Source organism: Salvelinus sp. IW2-2015, linkage group LG18 (genome assembly GCF_002910315.2).
Source record: "Salvelinus sp. IW2-2015 linkage group LG18, ASM291031v2, whole genome shotgun sequence".
Lineage (NCBI taxonomy): Eukaryota > Metazoa > Chordata > Actinopteri > Salmoniformes > Salmonidae > Salvelinus > Salvelinus sp. IW2-2015.
Genome location: NC_036858.1, coordinates 68,514,432 through 68,531,195, shown reverse-complemented (window position 1 = coordinate 68,531,195; position 16,764 = coordinate 68,514,432). Strand labels below are relative to the sequence as shown.

The window sequence follows — 16,764 nt, the reverse complement described above, 5'->3', positions numbered from 1 at the left end:
GGGTAGTCACAGCTAGCGACAGGGTAGTCACAGCTAGCGACAGGGTAGTCACAAGCTAGCGACAGGGTAGTCACAGCTAGCGACAGGGTAGTCACAGCTAGCGACAGGGTAGTCACAGCTAGCGACAGGGTAGTCACAGCTAGCGACAGGTAGTCACAGCTAGCGACAGGGTAGTCACAGCTAGCGACAGGGTAGTCACAGCTAGCGACAGGTAGTCACAGCTAGCGACAGGGTAGTCACAAGCTAGCGACAGGGTAGTTCACAGCTAGCGACAGGGTAGTCACAGCTAGCGGACAGGGTAGTCACAGCTAGGACAGGGTAGTCACAGCTAGTGACAGGGAGTCACAGCTAGGACAGGGTAGTCACAGCTATGACAGGGTAGTCACAGCTAGTGACAGGGTAGTCACAGCTAGTGACAGGTAGTCACAGCTAGTGACAGGGTAGTCACAGCTAGTGACAGGGTAGTCACAGCTAGTGACAGGGTAGTCACAGCTAGTGACAGGGTAGTCACAGCTAGTGACAGGGTAGTCACAGCTAGTGACAGGGTAGTCACAGCTAGTGACAGGTAGTCACAGCTAGTGACAGGTAGTCACAGCTAGTGACAGGGTAGTCACAGCTAGTGACAGGTTAGTCCAGCTAGTGACAGGGTAGTCACAGCTAGTGACAGGGTTGTCAAGCTATGACAGGTAGTCACAGCTAGTGACAGGGTAGTCACAGCAGTGACAGGGTAGTCACAGCTAGTGACAGGGTAGTCACAGCTAGTGACAGGGTAGTCACAGCTAGTGACAGGTAGTCACAGCTAGTGACAGGGTAGTCACAGCTAGTGACAGGGTAGTCACAGCTAGTGACAGGGTAGTCACAGCTAGTGACAGGGTAGTCACAGCTAGTGACAGGGTAGTCACAGCTATGACAGGGTAGTCACAGCTAGTGACAGGGTAGTCACAGCTAGTGACAGGGTAGTCACAGCTAGTGACAGGGTAGTCACAGCTAGTGACAGGGTAGTCACAGCTAGTGACAGGGTAGTCACAGCTAGTGACAGGGTAGTCACAGCTAGTGACAGGGGTAGTCACAGCTAGTGACAGGGTAGTCACAGCTAGTGACAGGGTAGTCACAGCTAGTGACAGGGTAGTCACAGCTAGTGACAGGTAGTCACAGCTAGTGACAGGTAGTCACAGCAGTACAGGGTAGTCACAGCTAGTGACAGGGTAGTCCACAGCTAGTGACAGGGTAGTCACAGCTAGTGACAGGGTAGTCACAGCTAGTGACAGGGTAGTCACAGCTAGTGACAGGGTAGTCACAGCTAGTGACAGGGTAGTCACAGCTAGTGACAGGGTAGTCACAGCTATGACAGGGTAGTCACAGCTAGTGACAGGGTTAGTCACAGCTAGTGACAGGTTAGTCATAGCTAGTGACAGGGTATGAAGTAACAGACCAGTCTGGGTTTAGTACAGTGTGACAGCATATGAAGAACAAGCCTGTCACTAGCTGTGACTACCCTGTCACTAGCTGTGACTACCCTGTCACTAGCTGTGACTATATAATATGTTATGAGATGATGAATATAATATTCTTAGAGGTAATCTCTAAGTGATAAGGCTTTATGTGTATCTTTAAATAATCAAATAAGTACAAAACAAACCAGGTTTTTAAACAATTTAGGCACAAGCTAAGTTATTTAAACAACTCTAATCCAACAAAATGACATTACAGGAATGGGTTTTTGCCTGGCAGTGTTCCCTAAACAGCTGATCTGAATACACAGAGGGAAAGTCAAAAAGTTTCTCCTCAATTAGTAGGGTAGATAGCAATCCCAACCGTCTCTAGGCAACCCTCTACATGTATAGTCCAGGGGCAATGTATCCAACATAGAACATTTAGAGAACTCCTACTACCAACTACTGTAACAGCACACACACAACAATCACAAAGACAATAAATTCTCTCTCACACACAAATACACACAGAAACACAGACACACACAAAAACACAGACACACACAAACATAGACACACAGAAACATAGACACACACAGAAACATAGACACACACAGAAACATAGACACACACAGAAACATAGACACACACAGAAACATAGACACACACAGAAACAAAGACACACAGAAACATAGACACGCAGACACAGACACAGACACACAGACTAAAGGGGACTCACGAGCATGCTCCATGACTGGAAGAAAATGATCACCCTTGTGAGCTGATCCTTTCTTTTCCTCATAACTCTCTTTCCCTCTTTCCCTCCCTCTCTCTCTCCTCCTAGCCCTCCCTCTATCTCTCCCTCCCTCCCTCCCTCTATCTCTCCCCCTCCCTCCCCTCTCTCCCTCCTCCTCTCTCTCTCTCCTCCTCTTTCTCTCTCCCTCCCTCTCTCCCTCTAACTTTCAGTACAGGGAAGCTGGCTCTCTAATGTTCATCAGTGTTCTTGCTGCATGCCTCTCTGCAGTGGACCTGACCATGAAGCCAGTGGAGCTGCTGAGGGGAGACGGCTCATAATAATGGCTGGAAGGAGCAAATGGAATGGCATCAAACACATGGAAACCAGTTGATGTATTGATACCATTCCACTGATTCCGCTCCAGCCATTACAACGAGCCTGTTCTCCCCAATTAAGGGGCCACCAACCTCCTGTACATGAAGCAGCCCAGTGAGCACAGGCAGGGGACACAACAACCATACCTCCATTAGCAAGGCTTGATTGAGCCAGTCTGGACCATCAAATGGAGCCTCCCTGTCCACTGAGGCTTTTATCTGCAACCTGAGGCCACAGGAGAGGCAGATTAGAGAGAGAGGGGGGGGGGGGGCTCTGCAACCATCATTAAACCAGACTAATTTTTCATTACTGCTATTCACCTAAAAAAAATATATATTCTCTCTGCACCCCAGACTCCATGTGTCAATACGCATCACGACGTTCAGAGGCAGAATGGAAAGTTATGTGAGGTTGAAGTCGGTGAACAAGTGGGTTTTAAGGGCTGTGTGGAAAATCTCTGAAAAAAACAGTTCAGTCTATTTTGAAGCGCAGTGTTGAAATTAGCCAACGTTCTAAAAGGAATGAGTCATAGTAGCTGATATTTTCTTCTCTGGCAGCAGACACTTCAGAGTGGGCTTTCAGAGAAAAAACACTTGAGGGTATTTAGATCTCTGGCTCAGCCAGGAGTCTATAAGAAGGCTGTAATGGCATTGCACTATAGAACTGAGCAAGCATACAGTATGAAGCCTGGGCAGGTAATAGTACATTTCATTGTTAGGATAATCTCTCATGGACAGATGCAAGTAACCTAATCAAGAATCTTACGCAATAATGCAAGATTTTAGTTCCTGGTGTCCTAGATGATTGTTCGGCTATTGACAAGATAACGACTCCAAGTGCTGCCACTTATGTATTTCACTCACAACCTGTCTAGTCTCCCAGGAACCAGCACCTGATAAGGTAGCTAGTAGCTAAAGAGCCATGGGGGTTGAGATGAGAAGAGGCCTCCAAGGCTTCCAAAAGCTGCCAAAAGTCCAAAAGTCCTTAGCCCTTTATGGTCCTAACAAGTCCTTAGCCCTTTTTGGCCCCTAACAAGCTTGATGACTAATTTAGAACGTCAAGTAAATTATAGCAATCCGAACAAGGTGCAAACTTGTGCCCTGCTAACTCTCCCTGATGGTGCTACAACTGAACTGCATTATTAAAGGAGCTGCATATACTCAATACTCACATAGGTCATATTTCAGAGTCAAAGTCCATGTTAAATTTCTGCCAGTGTTTCAACACATGATGTAATTGAATGTATTTAATCATTATTGTGTGAACAGCATTATTACAAGTTATGTTGACAATATGCTCTATGTCCTTTTGGTCTTGCGGATATTAATGACCAACAGTGTGACATTAACTGAGCTGGGTTACTGTTTGATAACTAGGTCAGCTCGACTGGGATGGAAATTTCATTTACATAGTTTTGAAAGTGACAGCGGAAACAACTTTTTATTTTTAGACTCTTTAAGGAATGATAAACACAGTGAGCCACTGACCTGGCACAGTCAGGTTGTTGTGTAACTTAAAGTCACACCGTACTGTATTAAAGGTTGAGTTTTACCATGTTGGAACTTATAACCCATGGTCATTGGACAAAGTATGTGGCCGCAGAATAGATGCAGACCCATGATGACAAGTCATAACTATATATCTATAAAGACATCAAAGCAAAATAAACCTTTTATAAGCAACTGAAAAACATAAGGGAAAATATCCTATCGGCTTTCAAACATAACCAGGGCAGATTGGAAATCAGTGATGAAAGAGCCCTCTCACAAACATAACCAGGGCAGATTGGAAATCAGTGATGAAAGAGCCCTCTCACAAACATAACCAGGGCAGATTGGAAATCACTGATGAAAGACCTCTCTCACAAACAAAACCAGGGCAGCATGGAAATCAGTGATGAAAGACCCCTCTCACAAAGATAACCAGGGCAGCATGGAAATCAGTGATGAAAGACCCCTCACAAACATAACCAGGGCAGCATGGAAATCAGTGATGAAAGACCCCCTCTCACCAAACTAAGCCAGGGCAGCATGGAAAATCAGTGATGAAAGACCTCTCCCCCCCCCACCCCCCCACACCACCACCCCCCCCCCCCCCTCCCTCACAAAGATAACCAGGGCAGCATGGAAATCAGTGATGAAAGACCCTCTCACAAAGATAACCAGGGCAGCATGGAAATCAGTGATGAAAGACCTCTCCACAAACATAACCAGGGCAGCATGGAAATCAGTGATGAAAGACCCTCTCACAAACATAACCAGGGCAGCATGGAAATCAGTGATGAAAGACCCCTCTCACAAAGATAAGCAGGGCAGCATGTAAATCAGTGATATAAGACCTCTCTCACAAAGATAACCAGGGCAGCATGGAAATCAGTGATGAAAGACCTCTCTCACAAACATAACCAGGGCAGCATGGAAATCAGTGATGAAAGACCCCTCTCACAAAGATAAGCAGGGCAGCATGGAAATCAGTGATGAAAGACCCCTCTCACAAAGATAACCAGGGCAGCATGGAAATCAGTGTGATGTACTTAACCCAGACTGGTCTGTTACTTCATATACTGTCACACTGTACTAAACCCAGACTGCTACCCTGGTTACAAAGATAACCAGGGCAGCATGGAAATCAGTGATGAAAGACCCCTCTTACAAAGCGACCCTTTGTGTGTTTGATGCTGAGTCTTTTGGCATCGCCGTCTCACAGGGCCACGATTTTGCATTCAAGGGAGCACTTTAGGCTTGGAAAGGTGAGCAAGGAAGATGTTCGAGGTGTTTCCCTGCCTCCCCCACAGGTCAGTGGGGGTAAAGCCAGGAATACATGTCTTCTCATGTTGCTGCCTGAGGTACAGGCTCAAAAATACTTATTTACTGTAACGTTATGCAGGGAGACAGAATACTTCATAATGGCAGGCCCTTCAAAACAGAGGAGATATTGAAGTTTGAACTTCAATGTCTTTATTCCAGAAGCTTCCCTCTATATGTGTTGATCATCACAACTCAAGATGAGGATATGACTCCAAAATATTGACAATGAAACAGGAATGGAATGGATCTGGAATGAATATCAGCCAAGTCCTCAAATCGATGAGCGGATATGATCGACATCTGAGGGAAGATCATTTCAGGGGAAGGGAATTATGTGATGTTGTTCAGCGGCATTGAAATAGTCCCAGTCAGCTAGAGACAAATTAATATTGCGCTTCAGTCGGAATCACTCTGAACTGATCTTAGTTAGAGGCAGCCATCTGCACCCACACAGCTGCCTGCATAGAGATACTGTATCACGTTCTAATTATATTTTTATGGCCAACTGCTTAGATTACCCCTCTTTCACTTTCAGTTCCTTCCCAGTCTAGAGATTGATTAGTGTCAGAGGAAGATCACTTCCCTTGGCTCCACTCTACCAACACTGCAGTGACTACAGGTCCTTGTGAAGGGTTGTACTTTCCCAGAAAATGGGGTTACCTTAACTAATCCAGTTGTAACCATAGTAATTAACACACAAACATAGCATGTTTTGATGTTCACTGATACTACCTTACCAGACCAGTTAGCCTTGTTGAGAAACCAACAAGACTGCTACAGTACAAACTCTCTCAGAATGTAGTCTGAGAATCATTTACATGATATGCAGTACCAGTCAAAAGTTTGGACGCACCTACTCTTTCAAGGGTTTTTCTTTATTTTGACTATTTTTTACATTGTAGAATAATAGTGAAGACATCAACATTATGAAATAGCACATATGGAATCATGTAGTTACCAAAAAAGTGTTAAACAAATCAAAATAGATTTTAGATTCTTTAAAGTAGCCACCCTTTGCCTTGATGACAACTTTGCACACTCTTGGCATTCTCTCAACAAGCTTCACCTGGAATGCTTGTCCAACAGTCTTGAAGGAGTTCCCACATATGCTGAGCACTTGTTGACTGCTTTCCCTTCACTCTGTGGTCAACTCATCCCAACTCATCCCAAACCATCTCAACTGGGTTGAGGTCGGGTGATTGTGGAGGCCAGGTCATCTGATGCAGCACTCCATCACTCTCCTTCTTGGTCAAATAGCCCTTACATAGCATGGAGGTGTGTTTTGGGTCATTGTCCTGTTGAAAAACAAATGATAGTCTCACTAAGCGCAAACCAGATGGGATGACGTATCGCTGCAGAATGCTGTGGTAGCCATGCTAGTTAAGTGTGCCTTGAATTCTAAATAAATCACAGACAGTTTCACCAGCAATGCACCCCCACACCATCACACCTCTCTCCTCATACTTTACAGTGGGAACCACACATTTAGAGATCATCATTTCCACCAGTCTAATGTCCATTGCTTGTGTTTCTTGGCCAAGCAAGTCCTTCTTATTATTGGTGTCCTTTAGTAGTGGTTTCTTTGCCAGCAAATCGACCATGAAGGCTTGATTGACGCAGTCTCCTCTGAACAGTGATGTGTGAGATGTGTCTGTTACTCTGAAGCATTTATTTGGGCTTGCAATTTCTAAGGCTGGTAACTCTAATGAACTTATCCTCTGCAGCGAATGTAACTTGGTCTTCCTTTCCTGTGGCGGTCCTCATGAGACCAGTTTCTCATAGCGCTTGATGGTTTTTGCGACTGCACTTGAAAGAAACTTCAAAGTTCTTGAAATGTTCCGTATTGACTGATCTTCATGTCTTAAAGTAATGATGGACTGTCGTTTCTCTTTGCTTATATTTGAGCTGTTCTTGCCATAATATGGACTTGGCATTTTACCAAATAGGGTCATCTTCTGGATACCACCCCTACCTTGTCACAACACAACTGATTGGCTCAAACGCATTAAGAAGGAAAGAAATTCCACAAATTAACTTTTAAAAAGGCACACCTGTTAATTAAAATGCATTCCAGGTGACTACCTCATAAAGCTGGTTGAGAAAATGCCAAGAGAGCCCAAAGCTGTCATCACGGCAAAGAGTGGCTACTTTAAAGAATCTCAAATATAAAATATATTTTGATTTGTTTAACACTTTTTTTGGTTACTACATGATTCCATATGTGTTATTTCATAGTTTTAATGTCTTCACTATTATTCTGCAATGTAGAAAATAGTAAAACTAAAGAAAAACTCTGGAATCACTAGGTGTTCTAAAACTTTTGACTGGTACTGTATATTGTTAATGACCTGGCTATGATTGAATGCAATGCTGGATATGTTGGAAACACAATTATGACCAGCTGCATTGTGTTAAACACAGGCAGTAGTAAAGGGCACAGAAAGTGTGATACATAGTAATTTGGAGTGTCAAATTCAAACTGAATGTCTATTTTGGGAGTATTGTCCAGAAAGGGTACAATGTGCACAGCGTACTACACTGCCTAGCTCCCTTACAGTGTAATTACATGACTAATTGAGTGTAGGGAGGAACAGTATTCAACCCCTCACTGATTCTGAAGGGGCAAAAACCTATAATGATCACAACAAATCATTACTTCCCAGAGCTTCTCTAAGAGTCGGAAACCCCTTCCATTATTATTTGAGAGAGCGTAACAACTCTGAGTTGGAAAGGTCAGAGGTACTCAAATGAGAGACAAAGATTACGCTTTCAAGACAAGTTCTTATTAAGCAAAACAATATATAAATGGTATATTAACTAGATCATTTCCATGTAGGCCTTTATTGTGGTGATGTGTGGCCCTGTACTGTTATATTTATTAGAAGACCACATACTGTATATATAGAGAAACTGGGTGGTTCCAGCCCTGAATGCTTATTGGCTAAAAGCTGTGGTACATGAGACCGTATACCACGGATATGACAAATCATTTATTTTTACTGTTCTAATGACATTGGTAACCAGTTTATAATAGCAATAAGACACCTCAGGAGTTTGTGGTGTATGGCCAACAGACCATGGCTAAAGGCTGTATCCAGGCACTCTTAAGAACAACTCATAGCCATGGTATATTGGCCATATACCACACCACACCCCCTCGTGCCTTATTGCTTTAATATACATTACCGTTCAAAAGTTTGGGGTCACGTAGAAATGTCCTTGTTTTTTAAAGAAAAGCACATTTTTGGTCCATAAAAAAAACATAAAATTGATCAGAAATACAGTTTAGACATTGTTGTAAATGACTATTGTAGCTGGAAATGGCAGATTTTTTAAATGGAATATCTACATTGGCGTACAGAGGCGCCAATTATCAGCAACCATCAGTCCTGTGTTCCAATTGTGTTAGCTAATCCAAGTATATCATTTTAAAAGGCTAATTGATCATTAGAAAACCCTTTTGCAATTATGTTAGCACAGCTGAAAACTGTTGTGCTGATTTAAAGAAGCAATAAAACTGGCCTTCTTTAGACTAGTTGAGTATCTGGAGCATCAGCATTTGTGGGTTCGATTACAGGCTCAAAATGGCTATAAACAAAAAACTTTCTTCTGAAACTCGTCAGTCTATTCTTGTTCTGAGAAATGAAGGCTATTCCATGCGAGAAATGGACTACAAACTGAAGATCTCGTACAACACTGTGTACTACTCCCTTCACAGAACAGCAAAACTGTCTCTAACCAGAATAGAAAGAGGAGTAGGAGTCCCCGGTGCACAACTGAGCAAGAGGACAAGTAATTAGAGTGTCTAGTTTGAGAAACAGACGCCTCACAAGTCCTCAACTGGCAGCTTCATTAAATAGTACCCGCAAAACACCAGTCTCAACGTCAACAGTGAAGAGGCTACTCTGGGATGCTGGCCTTCTAGGAGCTTTCCCCCCCTCTTGTGGCTATTTGAGAAACTACCAGACAATAGCCAGCATTTCCTGCCATTACTCTACATGTGTTATCACATTTCCTGCTGCAATAAAGTGCAAAGAATGAATGATGGCAATACATAACACAACTTTTGTCTGCAAAATATTTCTAGGTAATGTGATCTAGATAATTTAGTTTCAAGTTATTTTATTAACAAGGCAAGGCAATATCACACAGACACCAATCGGCAGACTTTGGCTAGATACAGACTATGATAATATACAGATGTAGAATCTTAATTTAAACACCCTGTTGCAGGAGGAGTTACCTGCAATGCAGGACATTTAAAACATGTTGTGTATTTGAGGTTTAAAAGGACTTCTGAAGTTTGTAATTTACATTTAGACATTTCTGACTTGATTTTCCCTTACGAAAAATGTATCAACCCCTACAAATGTATAATCCACATAATCATTCACATTTCCTGTTGCTGCAGGATTCTTTTCCTGCTGTAGCAAACTGGCTCAAATTAAGATCCTACAKCTGTACTGTAGCATGCATGAATTCAAGATCCACTTAACTAGACTACTCTGAAAGGGCAGATGGACGGAAGTGGAAAACAAAGTTGACTGATGACAGGAAGTGGACTGTCAGTAGACATAATGTACTGATGTGACATTTGATAGAGGAGGCATGGTAAAGCTGGGGACTAATGTCAGTAAATTGTTTGCGAAAGCCTTGACATTGTACGTACTGTATGAGAACCTTATGACCACATCAATGTGAAATATGTGAACATTAAACCCACACAGTTGTGACAGTTAAGAAATAATACAGATATGGTGTTCATAATGCACTTCTGAACGATATGGAATATCTCACAAACAAAGTCCTTCTTCTATAGGAAATAATCTATGTGGAATAAAGAACATGGCCTTTACTGTGACGATGAACAGTCCCTTCTCACCAGAGCCTATTAAACCTCAGAGGAACACAGCTCCATAGGACATCAAGACTAGAGGCATTATAGCTCTTTGAAGGTCTGTGCACTTTGCAGAAATGACAACAGGAAACCACTGCAGCATTGGGCACCTTAGTTCTATGTAAGGGCCATTCTAGAGAAGGGGCCTCAGCAACTTCTCTCTTGGAAACGTGATCTCATTATGCTATCTTTGTCATTGTCAGTTCATGATATCAAGTACATCCATTCATTGAAAAACATGAGGGCAGTGGTGGGAAAAGTACCCAACTGTCATACTTGAGTAAAAGTAAAGATACCTTAATAGAAAATGACTCAAGTAAAAGTAAAAGTCACCCAGTAAAATTCTACTTGAGTAAAAGTATAAAAGTATTTGGTTTAACATATACTTAAGTATCAAAAGAAAAGTATAATAATTTCAAATTCCTTCTATTCAGCAAACCAGATGGCACTATTTAATTTTTAATTTATGGAAAGCCACGGGCACACTCCAACACTCATACATAATTGACAAACAAAGCATGTGGGTTTAGTGAGTCCGCCAGATCAGAGGCAGTAGGGATGACCAGTGATGTTCGGTTGATAGTGCATGAATTTCATTATTTGCTGTCCTGCTAAGCATTTATAATGTAACAAGTACTTTGGGTGTCAAGGAAAACGTGTGGAGTAAAAAGTACAATATTTTCTTTAGGAATGTAGTAAAGTAAAAGTAGTCGAAAATATAAATAGTAAGTATAGTTACGATACCCAAAAAATGACTTAAGTAGTATTTTTGTTCACTTTACACCACTGTATAAGGGAAATCATATTTTCATGATTGATTGTTAATCAGCAACAACACAATATACATGTTGATCTTTTTAGGTCGCGGCCTGCCTATATTAGATAGAAAACATAAATGTAGGTGTTTTAAAGTTGAGTTTGTGACTGGATTACAATGGGGAGCATCAGATGCCTTGCATGTTTAAACAATATATATATATATATTTACAGTTGAAGTCGGAAGTTTACATACACCTTAGCCAAAAACATTTAAACTCAGTTTTTCACAATTCCTGACATTTATCCGAGTAAAAAGTCCCTGTTTTAGGTCAGTTAGGATCACCACTTATTTTAAGATGTGAAATGTCAGAATAATAGTAGAGAGAATGATTTCTTTCAGCTTTTTATTCATTCATCACATTCCCAGTGGGTCAGAAGTTAACATATACTCATTAGTATTAGTATTTAGCATTGCCTTTAAAATGTTTAACTTGGGTCAAACATTTCGGGTAGCCTTCCACAAGCTTCCCACAATAAGTTGGGTGATTTTGGCCATTCCTCCTGACAGGCTGGTGTAACTGAGTAGGTTTGTAGGCCTCCTTGCTCGCACACGCTTTTTCAGTTCCGCTCACACATTTCTATAGGATTGAGGTCAGGGCTTTTGATGGCCACTCCAATACCTTGACTTTGTTGTCCTTAAGCCATTTTGCCACAACTTTGGAAGTATGCTTGGGTCATTGTCCATTTGGAAGACCCATTTGCAACCAAGCTTTAACTTCCTGCTGATGTCTTGAGATGTTGCTTTAATATATCCACATAATTTTCCACCTCATGATGCCCTCTATTTTGTGAAGTGCACCAGTCCCTCCTGCAGCAAAGCACCCCCACAACATGATGCTGCCACACCCTGCTTCACGGTTGGGATGGTGTGTCTTCGGCTTGCAAGCCTCCCCTTTTTCCTCCAAACTAACGATGATCATTATGGCCAAACAGTTCTATTTGTGTTCATCAGACCAGAGGCATTTCTCCAAAAGTACAATCTTTGTCCCCATGTGCAATTGCAAACCCTAGTCTGGCTTTTTTATGGTGGTTTTGGAGCAGTGGCTTCTTCCTTGCTGATTGGCCTTTCAGGTTATGTCAATATAGGACTCCTTTTACTGTGGATATAGATACTTTTGTAGCTGTTTCCTCCAGCATCTTCACAAGGTCCTTTGCTGTTTTTCTGGGATTGATTTGCACTTTTCGCACCAAAGTACGTTCATCTCTAGGAACGCATCTCCTTCCAGAGCAGTATGATGGCTGCGTGGTCCCATGGTGTTTATACTGTGCTACTATTGTTTGTACAGATGAATGTGGTACCTTCAGGCACTTGGAAATTGGTCCCAAGGATGAACCAGACTTGTGGAGGTCTACAATTTCTTTTCTGAGGTCTTGGCTGATTTCTTTGATTTTCCCATGATGTCAAGCAAAGAGGCACGGAGTTTGAAGTAGGCCTTGAAAGACACACAGGTACACATCCAATTGACTCAAATTATGTCAATTAGCCTATCAGAAACTCTAAAGCCAGTGACATCAATTTCTGGAATTCCAAAGCTAGTTTAGAAGGCACAGTCAACTTAGTGTATGTAAACTTCTGACCCAATGGAATTGTGATACAGTGAATTATAAGTGAAATAATCTGTCTGTAAACAATTGTTGGAAAAATGACTTGTGTCATGTACAAAGTAGATGTCCTAACCGACTTGCCAAAACTATAGTTTGTTAACAAGAAATTTGTGGAGTGGTTGAAAAACATACACCTAAGTGTATGAAACTTCCGACTTCAACTGTATGTAAATATATAATAATAATAAAGCCACAATGAAAATGACTGCATATCCTCATTTGATCACAGAGAGGTGTAGCWTAATGCATTCAAAAACTTGAATTATGAATTCTATGCATGTCAAGCMCTGCCATTCAATTTCTTCCAAATACACTTTTAACTAACTCTGCTTTCATCTGTGATACAACCATTTTCAGTGTTGTTCATTAAGTTCKATCTTTTTCATTTTGACTGCAATAATTAACGATTATTTCAACTTAAGCAAACAAAACAAAATTTGCGAAATATGGACGAGGTTATACATATTTGGCGCGTGAAGGCTATTGAAATACTCACCTGAACGTGCGCCTCGCAGTCTGAACAATATTCTCGACCTGAAACCAGAAGTGTCACTGTGAGAACGAACTCTGCAAATCGGAGAGAACGTCTTCAAATCGGGGAAACTGTCTTCATTGGCCATCTGATCGATAGAACACCGAGCGATATATACAGTATTGTGGGGTGTGCTGAAAGTGACAGGGGACAGCGACAGCTTTTTAGAAGATCAGTAACCCCTCCCCTCGACTTGTTGTTCCGCTCTAGAAGATTGCTGTAGAATTCACTCAATTCACTTTCAATGTACTTGTACAAAAATACAGTATTTGGGTTAATAGTGTGTCATAAAGTTGGGAATTAAGAAGATATGAGAGAGGGAATATGATCTGTCTAAAAATAAATATAAAAAAATATATATATAGCAACACCCCTCCTTCACTTGCTGTTCCGCCCTAGAAGATTGTTGTTGATACAATGTTGGTGGGCCTGTCTATTCAAAGAACAATTTTACAGAGAATATCCTGCTTGTCACCGTGTAGGCTTTAAATTAATGTTTCTGAGTCATAATATCTAGATTAGTGATAAAGACAAAATAACATAATCMACCCTAAACTATTAACATAATCCACCATAACCCAATTTTATATTACAATAATTTTATCAATAAGGGATTTAGGCCTGCCATTTTAATTGTGGTATAATTTGCCACAAGTGAAGTTACCAAAACAATTCATTTGGTGGCAGTATTGTTTCAGCAAACAGAGTCAGATTTTTGACAGTTATTATTATAACAATTTTGTGTGACACTTATTGGGGCCCTTCTGGGGCTATTTTACAAATGATTTAATAAGTAATGCATAACATGTAGTGGTTGACATAAGCTGACATTGGCAGTTATTATATCGATAAATAAAATGCGTGATATAAACCTTTTTAGGGCGCTGACAACAAAGTGTTTTTTTGATGTAAGTACAATAGATATTCAGAGGGGGTAGCCAAACTATAATGTTGACCTTTTCCTATAAAGGTTTGCAGCAATGAACCAAGAACGTGTGGAATTTTTCAATAACACTCCTTCCACAGATATACACAAACATGCTGTATTCTTCTTTCACACGTTGTGACTCCAACCCAAGATATAGAAAACCTGGCTTTGACACAATTTTCTGGTTTCCTCTTGTCAAAACCAAACTCCTGCTTGGGTCATGTTTTGAGTAGCTACTGTACATTGGGCACAAGGACAACCGGGTGGTCTTCTGCTCTGACCCATTTATTTATCAGCAAGTACAACCCACATGAAAAGAGCAAATAGTATACTATGGTATAAATCAGAGGAGGCTGGTGGGAGGAGCGATGGTAGGACAAGCTCGTTGTAATGGCTTTATTCCATTCCAATGAGCCCATCCTCATGTAGCTCCTCCCAGCAGCCTCTGTTATAAATACCATACTATTCACTGTAGTGTTTTGCGGACTAAAGTGTACTGTAGTGTACTGTAGTATTTGCACTTAACTATAGTATAAATACTGTAGTAAAAGAAAACTGTAGTATATGCTATAGTAATTGCTGTAGTGTTTTTACAGACTGTAGTATACAGTGCCTTCAGAAAATATTCAGAAACCTTTGACATTTTCCACATTTTGTTACGTTCTAAAATGGATTAAATAAATAAAAAATCCTCAGCAATMTACACACAATACCCCATATTGACAAAGCGGAAAACAGGTTTTTAGACATTTTAGCAAATTTAAAAAATATATATAAACAGAAATACCTTATTTACATATGTATTCAGACCCTTTGCAATGAGCCTCGAAATTGAGTTCAGGTGCATCCTGTTTCTACTGATCATTCTTGAGATGTTTCTACAACTTGATTGGAGTCCACCTGTGGTAAATTCAATTTATTGGACATGACTTGGAAAGGCACACACCTGTCTATATAAGGTCCCACAGTTGACAGTGCATGTCAGAGCAAAAACCAAGCCATGAGGTTGAAGCAAATTGTCCATAGAGGTCAGAGACAGGACTGTGTCGAGGCACAGATCTGGGSAAGGGTACCAAAACATTTATGCAGCATTGAAGGTCCCCAAGAACACAGTGGACTCCATCATTCTTAAATGGAAGAAGTTTGGAACCACCAAGACTCTTCCTAGAGCTGGCCGCCTGGCCAAACTGAGCAAGGGCCTTGGTCAGGGAGGGGACCAAGAACTCGATGGTCACTCTGACAGAGCTCTAGAGTTCCTCTGTGGAGATGGGAGAACCTTCCAGAAGGACAACCATCTCCAAGATTCGACTCTTTGGCTTGAATGCCAATCGTATTTTGCCAAATGTTCTAACAACCTGATTTTGCTTTGTCATTATGGGGTATTGTGTTTAGATTGATGAGCAAAAAATGTAATCAATTTTAGAATAAGGCTATAACGTAACAAAATTTGGAAGAAGTCAAGGGGTCTGAATACATTCTGAAGGCACTGTACTCTATAGTAATTACTGTTGTGTTTTTACAGACTGTAGTATACTGTAATATTTACTGTAGTGTTTTTGCAGACTTATTTGTAATATTTACTATGRTGTTGTCACGCCCTGACCTTAGAGGGCTTTTTATGTCTCTATTTTGGTTTGGTCAGGGTGTGATTTGGGTGGRCATTCTATATTCATTTTTCTATTTGTTGTATTTCTTTGTTTTGGCCGGGTATGGTTCTCAATCAGGGACAGCTGTCCATCGTTGTCTCTGATTGGGAACCATACTTAGGTAGCATTTTCCCACCTGTGTTTTGTGGGTAGTTATTTTCTGTTTTGTGTTTCTGCACCTGACAGGACTGTTTCGGTTTCGTTCATTCTCTTTGTTRTTTTTGTTATAGTGTTCAGTTTAAATAAAAAGCATGAACACTTACCACGCTGCGCTTTGGTCAGATTACTCCTCATCCGACGACGACACCCGTGACAGGTGTTTTTGTTTTGTTATCTTTGATATAGAAGTGAAGGTTTTCTTCTTCAAGAAACCTACTGGAGAAATACTGAAAGAGCTAATTTTCCATAACCTGTATGTCGGTAGGACTGGGGTCTGCATGGACAGTTCAGCACTTCTGCTTTTTTCTATAACCTGGGTGGCACAAAATGTGATTTGGGGGAGGGGAATGGGCAGGGTATATGTAAATTGAATACTGTAGTATTTACTATAGTTAAACAAGTGTAGTGTTTTTGCAGACTGTAGTGTTTTTGGACATTACTGTAGTATTTACTACAGTTGTTTGTGTGGATAATACTGTAGTATTTAGTGTAGTATTCTACAACATTATATAGTACGTACTATACATGATTGAGSGATACTACAGTGTACTACAGTTTACTATAGAATTCTATAGTAAGTACTGTGGTATGCTATAGTAAACTGTAGTATTTTTCATGTGGGAAAAGACTCTGGATCACCACAGAATACTCAGTGACTCAATGGTTAAAGAGTAACTCAGGGGGGTGACTTAATTTGTTAAAACAGAAAGCAAGTCCACTGGTGTCCACTCAGTTAGGCTACAGCATCAGCAAGCCATCCACAAGGTAAGGAAAAGCATTCTCAATTCACTTTCAATGTACATGTACAGAAATCGTTTTGGGTTTAT

General features: G+C 41.0%; 1 protein-coding gene and 1 non-coding gene across 2 annotated transcripts in view; both read right to left on the bottom strand.

Annotated features, from left to right (window-relative positions):
* Nucleotides 1-13,357, bottom strand: part of LOC111978607 (phosphatase and actin regulator 2-like) — a 100,229-nt gene extending 86,872 nt beyond the window's left edge. The window contains exon 1 of the mRNA XM_024008751.2: nucleotides 13,169-13,357. Within this exon, the coding sequence (XP_023864519.1) occupies nucleotides 13,169-13,292 (124 nt within the window). The 5' untranslated portion in view covers nucleotides 13,293-13,357. The remainder of the gene's footprint in view (nucleotides 1-13,168) is intronic.
* A 2,770-nt stretch (nucleotides 13,358-16,127) lies between these two features.
* On the bottom strand, nucleotides 16,128-16,182 carry LOC111978828 (U7 small nuclear RNA). Its single transcript, XR_002879232.1, has one exon. It is a non-coding gene; the product is annotated as a U7 small nuclear RNA (small nuclear RNA).
* Between the last annotated feature and the right edge of the window lie 582 nt (nucleotides 16,183-16,764).